The following is an 11,780-nucleotide window of genomic DNA, read 5'->3' as shown; positions in this document are numbered from 1 at the left end:
AATTTTGTGTAGCAAATACAACGTATAATCGGAAAAATTCGAGCGACACCATGGTATTTTTACGAGCGACACCATTGTCTTTTTACAAACGACACCATTGTTTTATTTTCTTCTAAAAGAATTACATAATAAACAAATTTATATTTCAAAAATAAGCCCAGTTACTTGAATTTAATTAGTATAGTTTAAATCAATAAAAATGCTTAATTTTTATTTTTTTCTAATCCAGTAAACATTATAGCTCCATGTCTAGTTTGTTTTGTTTCAATTGTTTAACCTAACAGGATGTTTGATGATCATTTGAATGATGCGTGCACTTGTTTGTTACGCTTTAGGGTGTGGTCATGACCCTTATGGTCACCATGACCCTCCACATCAGCGTCATGTCACCCACTTCTAATCCATCATCTAAAACCACTACTCTAAGGGTATGCTCATTACCCAAACCACTATTTTTTATTTTAATTTATTTTTATGAAAAGGAAAAGGAAATATTTAAAAAGGAAAGTAGACTCATGGTTGCCATGGTTTAATCCATGCCAACCATGGTGGATGAAACAAGAGGATGGTATAGCAGTCCATTAATGGTCCTATGTGGCATTGATGACCCAACTCACACCCTCCATACCTTTTAGCCTTATAATGAAAAAGAGGTTATTTTTTGCAAGTTGCCATTGAAAACATAATGAATCGTTTTCAAAACATGAAACCGTGTATAGAGCAACTATTAAATGCATTTTTTTACATATTTCAAATGACTTTGTAATTTTATTATGTGTTTTTATTCAATGACATTGTACTTTTACTGTGATGTTTGCTTTTATTATGTGATTTGACCAACCGATCCAAAAGTTCGACTCCGGGTTACTATAAACCGATGTATCCATAAAAAAGATACCATAACAAAAAATTTCTGGCTCCGCCAATGATTTTAGAGTGGGATAATTCATTATTTTTTAACCTCCAATCCTATAATTTTCACTCCTTCACATTGATAGATCACATTTTTCCATCACATCCATCATATTCTTAAACCATAAAAATTTACATCTCTCTCATCACTCGATCTCATCTCTATACCATTTTTCTCAAAAAATAAATAATAAGAAAGAAATGCAGGACGAGTGAGAAGATGACAATGACCGAGATAAAAGATTTGTGTGCGCCAATGAGGTGGTGGTGGAGTGGTAAGGATGAGTCTTGGTGTTCTAAGGGACCCAAGTTCGATTCCTGCCTTCCTCATTATTTTCTGCGGCACCTGGTGATGATGGGAGACTAGGCGAATAGGTGGAGATCGCTAGTTCGATCCTTGAACTGAGCGGGTTTTACCTCACTACACTGTCGTGCCTTCGGGCGAGTGTTCACGGGCTTCGGCCCTAAGTGAGGGTTTTCCCCGGTTCGGAGGCGAGTGTATCCCGATGTGGTGAATTTCGCCAGTAGCCCATTTGGAGGATTCGTTGGCCGTTAAAAAAAAAAAAAAAAAAAAGATTTGTGTGCGTTCCGTGTTCATTTAGTCCCTTACCCTTCAATTTTACAAACCCAATAAAAAAAATATAAAACTGAGTGTCCATTAATTACAAAATCAATTGTTTGCATTGCATGTAACATAACTATTGATGTGAATTAATTTTTATGAGTTATAATATTTTACATTAAAATTAAAATTGTGATTTTAAAATCAACAATACTATAAAATATTAATGCTAAATGTCATTAATATTGATTTAGATGTTTTTATCTAATATCTTGAATATTAAGTAACATATTTAAGTAGTAATGAACAACCAAAAACTATTCATTATTTCACAGTTCATTATTATTAATTTGTTTGTTTTTACAAATTTTACACGTATAAATTGAATAATTTAGTACAAATGTTTTATTAGCAAATTAATTATTAATATTTTTGTAATTGTTATCATTGTTGTTGATGGTATTATAATTATTTTTATTTTGATTGTAATTATTAATATTACTTACTGTAATGATTTGTATGGATATTGTTGTTACTATTATCATTATTACTATCATTATTTTAGTTAATATTAATATTATTACCGTCACTTATTAGTATTATTATAACAAGAATAATTGTTGTTATTCTGCTGTTGTCGTTGTTGTTTAAGTTGTGATTAACGTAAACTCTATATAAGTGATAAAAACATAACAATTTTATCTATTAATAAAGACAACAATCCTAAGTGTCCCTTAAGTAGCCACAGAATGGAGATTTGGTATGTAAGGAAACAAGATTTATGTCAACTTGTATATATAACAAAAAAACATGATTACCAAAAGTAATATTTTGGAAATAATACATCATTCTAACAAATATATTGATCCATAATTCAAATCATAAAACGATTATATTGTCATTTTGTTTTCTCTCATCCTTTGTTCTATTAATTTACTTCTCGTCTTAATCTTATTATTAGAGTGATCTTTTTTTAAAAAATATATATATAAATTTATTATATTATTTTTTGTTACTTACATAACCAATTAACCACAACCTTGAGGAATATGTTTATTTTGCCTACGTATTGACAAATTCATGTTAGTTCATTACCTAACAAAATGATAGAGATTGAAATGAAGATACCTTAGGTTATCTTCAATTCGACGCCATAAAACTTTTTTAAATCTCTTTATATTCCTTTATTCATCTCGCAATGGAGACAAAACATGTGATCAAATTCAAACCCGTTAGTGACCATTCGTAGATGACGTTAAATGTAGCATCTTTAGTGTATCGGATGATGAAACGTTAGTATCATTGTTATCGCACGAACAAGAAACATAAACTGAAAGAGAAACAAAATAAACCAAATAAAGTTTGAAAATCTTCGTCATTCCATTCCATCTAAGAGAATCATGAATTAGCGATTAATTGGAGTTTGGATTGTTTGTACATAAATATACCTTTGTAGTATGTTTATTATCCAATTCTCGTACGATTCATTTAATTTTACTTTCACTCATCATTGACAATAAAAAGGTACAAAAACAAACAAAAATGCCGAAGAGTTATTCCAACTTCGTACATCAGTTTTGTTTTTATACATCAAATACTAAATCTAAATAAAATCCAACAAATCAAAAGAATGATTCAGTAATTATTAAACACACAAGTTCATGTGCAGGTTAAGAAAGAAAAAGTAGAATTCTATTCTAAAATAATAAAATGAAAACAGAAATAATCTTGCTTGTGAAGTTCCATTGTCACCTTAATTTATTATCCCTCCCTTTACCATATTCCCATTTTACCCTATTTATTTTTTCCCGATCAGAACAATTCTGATCGTTTAATTTCTAGCTCGCCTAATACACCAAAAAAAAAAATATGAAATTCATTTAGTTAAATAAAAATATTCACTGATAACTATCAATGTCGAAATTTTTGCCTGCAAGCTTGACAAGTAATCTCCAAACAACTCGAATCAACCCGTCGAGTGGCCCGCTCTTTCATCTTCTCAACCCGCTCAACCTCCTCGCGTGCGCGCTCCCATATGTGCCTCGCACGTGAGAATTCCGATTGCGCGAGTTCCATTTCACGTTTTGTCATCTCCCTTACACGTTCCGCATACGCTTTCTCCATTGTCGCTATCCGAATTTGATCCGCCGCTTGCCATTTCAGCGACTCGAGCCGTCCGTTATCGGGTTTAGCCGATTCTTGGCAGTTGAAAGATTGTGACAGCTGCGGCTGGATGGGCCGGAGACTTATGGATAGCTGCAAGTCCAAAGATGGGCCAGCAGTTTCTAAAGGGAAGTTTATGTTATCCGATTGGTATCGCATCGAATCCGACGGCCAGGGAGAAGCATAGGGGGTTCTGGTGTGTTGGGGTGTTGGTAGTAGTTGTAGTTCTCTTTGATCATCTTCCATTTTAGAGAGAGAAAGTTAGAGAGAGAGGAAATATGTGTGTGTGAAATTGAAGGGTGGCAAAGTGAGGTTCAATGTTGGGGTTTATATAACCCATTTTATCAACTTGAAGTTACAAAAATGCCCCTGGTTGCCATGCAAAATGACATTGAACTGGGATTTGTGAAATGACTGATTTACCCTTGAATGGGTTTGTGTTTTCTCGTTAGGTGGCTCACGTGGGATGGGTGTTTTGGTCAAAAGGAGTGATGAGGGTACGTTTTCCGTTGTACTGGGATTGGATTGGATTGGGGTGAAAGAAACGGATGGCGTTATTTGGATATTAGTGCCTTTTTAGAGCATATGTAGTGGAGCGCGAACAAGGGCTTTTTTTGGGTTATAGCGCCCCATAGCGCCCCGCACACCGCGACGGGCGGCGCTATGGGGGTGAAAATGGGGGGCGGCGCTATCCTTTTCGCGGCGTGATGTGAGAATGATTTAATTGTTTGACCAATCAAAAATTATTAAGGGTTTTAATAATTAATTAATAAAATTGAAAATTAATAATTAGGTAATGATGGGTAGGGGCTTTATGACTACGGACTCTAGTGATATAAAGCCCCCGTATGACGTGGCACGACACGTGTCACATAACGCCCCACAAGGGCTTTATGACTACACATGGCCTTAGGTTTTATAATATTACTTCTTGCAAGAAAGGAATTGTCTCCTAATCTCATTTAGCTTATATTTATTATGATGTTTATGTGACTTGTCTTCTAACTTAGATGTTAATTAAATAAACAAACAAACAAACATATTGAGTAATATCTTGCTAATATATGTAATACATGAAGGTTATGTGTTCGTTCACCGCTTGTGTGGAGACTGAGTCCAATTTCAAAGTTTTAAAGTTAAAGTGATGTTTCCCTTAAAGGTCTAGGTTTAAGCATCGGAAGAAACATTGCCTTTCAAGTATTTGGATAGAATTAATTACATGGTTAGTTTTTGTGGTTTATCCGTTTTGTCATTTTCATACTTGTTTATTGGAAATTATCTCATTGATACCACCTTTTACAAATTGTTTCACCATTAGTACATGTGGGTAAACTCATTTGTACAATTAATTACATGGTTAGTACCTATCGGGTACTAGTGATGAAACAGTTTTTGGTAAAATCATTTGTAGAATTAATTACATGGTTAGTACCTATGGGGTACTAGTGATGAAACAGTTTTTAAAAGTTAGCACCAATGATGTAAGTTTCAATAAATTGGTATGAAAATAACAAAATAGGTCAACGAGATGTACTAAGAATGTAATTAATTCATTTGGATATTAGTGCCTTTTTAGCCTTTATAATACAAGTTATAATACATACATATTGTTAACTTTATTAATAGTTTAATTTTTTTGTCACACCTACAATTGACTAGCTAAACAGTTCACTAATTGAAGGTCTTAATGAAACAATCTCAAACAAATTAAACCCAACCTTACAATTGACTAGCTAAACAATTACATCACTAATTGTTACACTAGAGTTAAAAATAAAATAGAATGCCCTATAGTTAAAATTATCCTAAAATTAAACCCAAGCTTACTATAGCTTATCCTGAAATACATGTTAATAATTATTAGTTTTCAATTTTCAATGGTGCATCTATAGTTAAAACATTTCAAAACCATTCATCATATAATGTAATAAGCCATTTAACTCATCTTTATAAACATTTACAACATCTCATATCTTCATGGCAAAAAAAACTCCATGAACATGGCCCCTGGTCCGTGTAAGCCAATGGATCGTCAAGGGCAGTGTTGTACCTTACATTATATTAACACATGGCCTTTTCACCTCTATTTCTTGCCAACATGTGGCCCTTGTTCGATGACAACAATCCCAACGACTCCCATTAGATTTTAACTCCTTTTGTTTCTCCCATTTTTCATGGAAACCCCACTAATCACATTCCATTCACACAACCATTTTTACATTCATGCATAATTATTCCTTTACACATCAAACCATTTACATGCACGCAACATAACTTGTGATCATTTTTTTTAACGGATAACGAATTCTCCAAATGGTCTACTGACAAAATTCACCACATTGGGATGCACTCGCCTCCGAACTGGGGATAACATTCACCTAGGGCCGAAGCCTGTGAACACTCGCCCGAAGGCACGACAGTGCGGTGAGGTAAAACACGCTCAGTTCGAGGATCCGAGCTAGCGATCGATCTCCGCCTAGTCTCACATCATCACCAGGTGCCGCAGAAGATAATGGGAAGGCGAGAATCGAACTTATGGCACTTGGAACAACAGATCTCTCCCTTACCACTCCACCACTAGCTCATTGGCAAACTTGTTGTCACAATCATTCAGTCAACCGAATCCCTGTGCAATGTTAGCCCTAAGCTCATTAAATAGGACTTAAAGATCGTAGAACTCATCTTTAAAAAACTTTTAAGTCATTCCTCACGAACCTGCGGTTTGTCTATTCATACCCATACTAGATCGTTGGCCTGAGATGACTTAAAACCCGATGTCCCGTATGATCACCACACCTAACAGTCACAGCAAATCCCCTTAAACGAATGGTTTAACTAAATTTTCAAGGTGTGCGATCGAAAGACTTTTCCCTATAAAATACACTATTTTTAAGGGTGCGTCTGCCCACCCAGCCCTCTAGCTAGGTCTGCTCCTTATCCTCTTATTTGGACCAAAAGAATCCAATCAAGTTTCGCATGTTCTAATCTTGGGTTTAATAGAATCTTATAAAGTTTAAACCATCCTTTCCAAACTAAACTAAAATATAATTTATATAAAAAATGTAAAGTTTCAATTCCAATATTTGGTACATTAGTCCTTTTACCAATATCACAGGCCACTATGATATTTTAATTAAGTAAATATTTGGTTGTATATGTTTCTGTCATTAATTAACAACTTGAGTTAATTAATTAAGCAATTATATGTAGTATTTAACTAAGCCAATAAGAAACATGAATTCTTTTGATTTTAACAATTTGTTTAAATTAAAAATATTCATGTTAAAAAAGGTGATAATTAGAGAAAACATAGAAGTGGCTTTATCTGTGGGGCTTGAATTGTCGGGTCGGGCCTTTGCTAGCCAAAAAGCAATCCACATCTTTGTGATCAAAAGTTTGGCACGTGGATTGCCATGAGGTTGTTCTACCGGATTCGGGTCGGAATATGAATTCATCACTTGGGTCAGCTGGACGAGGGTCCTGACCTTTTTATAGATCCAACATCATATGGGATATATGAAAGATCTTTTAACACGTGCGCTCCTCGTGCCTCTTTCTTTCAACTTTTTGGTTTTAAATATATTAAAATCTGATTATAATTTTGTATACTATCGCAAACAATTTTATATTATGTCATTTAACTTTATAGACAACAGTGGTTAGGTTATTAACATAATGAAATTCCTGTTGAGAGTAAACCTGTTGATCATTAGTTTATATCAATTTTATAAGTAAATATGTTATGCATAGTTTTCTAAAAACCACCTATGTTTGCACACGAGTCTTACCGCTAGTATACTAAGAAAGAAACTATATCACTTTTCTAGGCCTTCTCATCTTTTTCCCACCTAAATACTTTTCTCGATTTTATTGAGTCTGTTTTAATCAACTTCATTGTTTTAGGCAACTAAGCTAAAATTCAGTTTGATTCTTATTTATAGATATTTGAATTCAAAAGTTTGTTTATTATCAGTTAAATTATTCAATCATATTTTGTATTATATAAACTGAAAACGATTTTATAACCAGGTTGGATCCAAAATTTTTTTTTTTTTTTTTATAAAAACTCCAATAATGTATTTACATATTCAAAGAGCTCATGTGTGCTATGATTTGTTGAGTCTCGTAATATTTCTTTTGTCATATCATTCTAGCATAAAATAAGCAAGTAATTTATTTTGTTCTATTCCCATTTTGATTAGTTTATGAACTATTATTGTAACTTATCGTTTTTCATCATTATACATGATACGTGATTTCAATTTAAAAATATACATTTTAATTAAAGAAATTTTGAAACACAAACATCTTTTCATTTTTTTCCTATTTCCTTTCATTAGTAAACTCGAAAACACAACGTTCAAGTCGAAGCTATAAACCGAACTATAACACCAATAAACCGTGCAAAAAATGAAACGTGAACCAAATCATATACATTTTAAACCTGTCAAACCAACTGAGTTGCTTCTTTTTAAACGGCTTCAGTCATTTTTTACTATGTATAAAATACCCATGGAATATATGGATAAAACTTGAAGTATATTTTTAGTTGAATGATACAACTCTAAAGGTACTAAAATGATTGTTTAACACTTTCACCGGCCGGAAAGAATTTAAAATAAAACAAAATAGACTTTTGCTCTCGAGTGTTTTCCTCGCATGCATCCTCACGTTCTTCTCTTGTATTTTAATTTATTTTTCCCCTCTTCTCTTGTATTTTAATTTATTTTTCCCCACTTTTCAGAAAAAAAAAATATATACAAGTAATAAAAATTTTGGATTAAATAAGAGATACTCGGAAAATCATCGACGTGAATGTTCAAGGCGAGTCTTATTAGCGATTTTACGATGCAATTTGTTACTAATTTAACTAAAATTAATTTTAAAATTAATAGATATGTACTGATGACGCCATTGAATGTACTGAGAATATTTAAGTACAATGTAAACAAGTAGAGTCGAGCTCAAGCTTGTTTTAGCTTGAGTTTGACACGTTTTCTTATAAGAGCTAGAGATCAATTCGATTCGAGCTCTATTTCTATAGCTCGAGCTCAAATTTTCAGTAGTTCTTTTAACTTGGGCTCAGCCTAAATTCAACTCAGACTAGCCTCAATTTATTTATATGTTATATTAGTATATTAATAAACATTTTAATTTGTTTGTATGTATCTTTATATTTAACATAATATACAATATTTATTAATTTTAATTAATATATGATATAATAGTTATTACTAGGTAAATGTATCTCATTTATGAAATAAAATTACATAATGAAAATATATTTGTTTAGGCTTGCGAGCACGGTTTAGACTTAGACTCCTTTAAGGTCATCACCATCCAAGCTTTTTACAGACCAATATCTACTTTTTGGTAGTTTTTATTTACTATTTTTTTTCCTGAACGGTACTATTTTTATTTAGATGAGGGTTTGTTTATTCATATAACAATATAAATTTTATATATTTATTACAAAGAGAAATCAAGTATGATATATATTTTATCATCTACCTTATAAAATCAATAATATGTTTGCTTGCGAGAAAATGTGGAATTCTTTCTAGTAAATCAAACAATTCAAATGGTAAAAAAGTGTTTCTAAGATATCGTGATATTGATTAGTTAATGTGTAAGATTTGAATATTGTTTAGTTGGGAGACTTATAAAATATAATAAATAGAATAGGGTCCATTTATGTAACATGGCCATGAACGAAATTATATACTATTTTAAGGAAAAGTCTAATCCAAAATCGTTTGTATACCCAATCATCAAAAAGGACTGTCGGCTTCTGTTAAATTTGTAAGGAGTTTTATTTATTTTATTTTATTTTATTTTATTTTATTTTATTTTATTTTTTCATCTTTTCACTCGATATTTGACTCAAAACTTTAAGAGGTTAATTCTTTTTCCGATGGTGATCTCGGTAATAAGGTGGAAAAGAGGTTCTCTTTATTAACTTGCAATACAATATAAATTTAGTAAGATGTTGCGTCTCGAATCTAGTATGATATTTTGGTCTGGTGCAAGATACCCGAAATCTTCGCATTCTCTACTGGAGACATGTTTTCGATTCGCAAGACCCTCAATCTCGTAGAGTGCAAAAGCGAAAGTCTCTACGGCATATAATCTTATTGGCCGTTTAGGCATTTGGAGGGCAAGGAACGAACGGGTCTTCTCCTCTTTATCCCTTAATGTGGCAAAGATTATAGAAGACGTTAAAGCCTGGAGTTATTAAAAATAGGTCCCCGTATAAGGATTTAGTTTGGTTGGATTGGGTCTAATGCTCGTGATTTTGTTTTTTGTTTTGTTGTTTCCCCTAGTGCCTTCATAGTCTTTTAATGAAAGTTGCAACTAAAAAAATACATATAAATTTAGTATAAAATTCACGCTTCAAGTTTAGTCTAAAAGATTAGACTTAGCTTTAGGTTCAATTTATTAACAATTTTAGCTAAACCACATAGTTTGACTTATCAAACTCACATTTTCTTTTCTTTTTCTAAGTGTTTTTACGTATTAATTTAGATTGGTTAATTTTTTTTTGCCAACTAAACAATTTAAAAAGAAATATGAAATCGGATATTATAAACGTAATTGTTTTATACAGTATTTGCATAATATGATTTAACATCTGTAATTTTAATGTATTATTACTTAGAAAGGTAAAACAAAAAAAAAAAAAATCAGGTTAAATGAGTCATGTTTGTATTGGTGTATGAATATATGCATTGTATTCAACTCTATGTCTGACATTATTTTTAGTTTTATGCAAGGTTCGACACGCCAACATGTGAATAGAGTGTATCTAGCATCCTTGCTATTAGACAATCTTCCATATATGTATAAAATTATCAAATTCACTTTTTCGATATAAAAAAATTATCTCCTAATTGTTTTGAAGTTTTAGAAATGTTGGACAAGGAAATATTGACGAGTATGGATGAGCATGGTACCCGTTCGGTATCGATATCGAAAAATGGGGATAATTGATACCGGTATCGAATATACCGGTTCGGATCCGGTATTAACCCATGTTTTACCTGTTGATACTGATACCGTAAAACGAGTAAAATGGGTACCAGTACCGAATATACCCGATACGGTTCAATACTGGTACCCGATACTAAATGCTTATCCCTATTGACGACAGATAAATTAATGACAGAATTGTCTCATAACAGCGATCACTATGTTAAATCATTTGCTCCCCATTATGTAGGACACAATTCATCCCTAAAAAACTAAAAAAGAAAATACAAACAATCAATTTATAGCTATAATAAAAGATAAGAATAGCAGATATGTGCAATTGTTTTCCTAAATATATGTCAAAGATAATGGAAGCCGTTAGGTCAATTATAAGGGCAAGTTGAGAAAGGCCCGAAAAAATTAAGTTGTTGGCAAGTATTTGTCTTATGGATAGTGCACTAAAATTCATGGAAAAAGGTCTTACTTTAAGAAAATTAAAGTTGGAGCATGGGTCGCTGAGATTTTCTCTTCTTTTTAATTTATTTAATAAAAATGCGACTTTGTGGGTGTTTGGGTTAGCTTATTTTGAAGCTCCTTTTAACTTATTGACTTATAAAAAGCTTTTTTTTTTTTTTTTTTTTTTTTTTTTTTTTTTGAAACGTGAACTTCATTAATACATGCCAAGCCCGAAAACCGGGACGACAAAACAAAAACATCACAACTTACATATTAACAAATTTACACCAATTCCCCCAATCAAGCAAACCCTTCTTATAAAAAGTTAATAAGTTGTTTTGATAGTGTTTGGATAAGGGTTGAGAAGGAGTTTTATGGTTTGAAAAAGAAGAAAATGAGAAGTGAAAATGTGTGACTTACGACTTATAAAAAGTTAATAAGTCATAAGTTAAAAGGAACCCAAACACCTCCTTTTAAATGTAAAAGTATTTTATACACATAAGCATACGTTGTGTCGTTTTTTATGGTGTGCAAGTAACTTTTACGTATGAAAATTAAGCATGAGTTTAAATAAAATAAAGTATGTCACTAATATGAAAAGTGTCGTAACTGCTGTAAAAGTGTCATAACTGCTTAAGCTATGTGAGAGTGATATGCCTTGCTAGTTGGTCATGTTGCTAAATATCCACCAATTCAATCTTTACTCTAGATTTGTTGA

General features: G+C 32.2%; 1 protein-coding gene across 1 annotated transcript; it reads right to left on the bottom strand.

Moving 5' to 3' along the window:
- Positions 1-3,138: 3,138 nt before the first annotated feature.
- Positions 3,139-3,935, bottom strand: LOC110879915 (protein indeterminate-domain 16). Its single transcript, XM_022128458.1, has one exon. The coding sequence runs from the start codon at positions 3,881-3,883 to the stop codon at positions 3,386-3,388; it is 498 nt and encodes a 165-aa protein (XP_021984150.1). The 5' UTR covers positions 3,884-3,935; the 3' UTR covers positions 3,139-3,385.
- Between the last annotated feature and the right edge of the window lie 7,845 nt (positions 3,936-11,780).

Source organism: Helianthus annuus, chromosome 9 (assembly GCF_002127325.2).
Source record: "Helianthus annuus cultivar XRQ/B chromosome 9, HanXRQr2.0-SUNRISE, whole genome shotgun sequence".
Lineage (NCBI taxonomy): Eukaryota > Viridiplantae > Streptophyta > Magnoliopsida > Asterales > Asteraceae > Helianthus > Helianthus annuus.
Note: the sequence above shows the minus strand (reverse complement) of the source record. Positions and strands in the feature narration are given on the sequence as shown.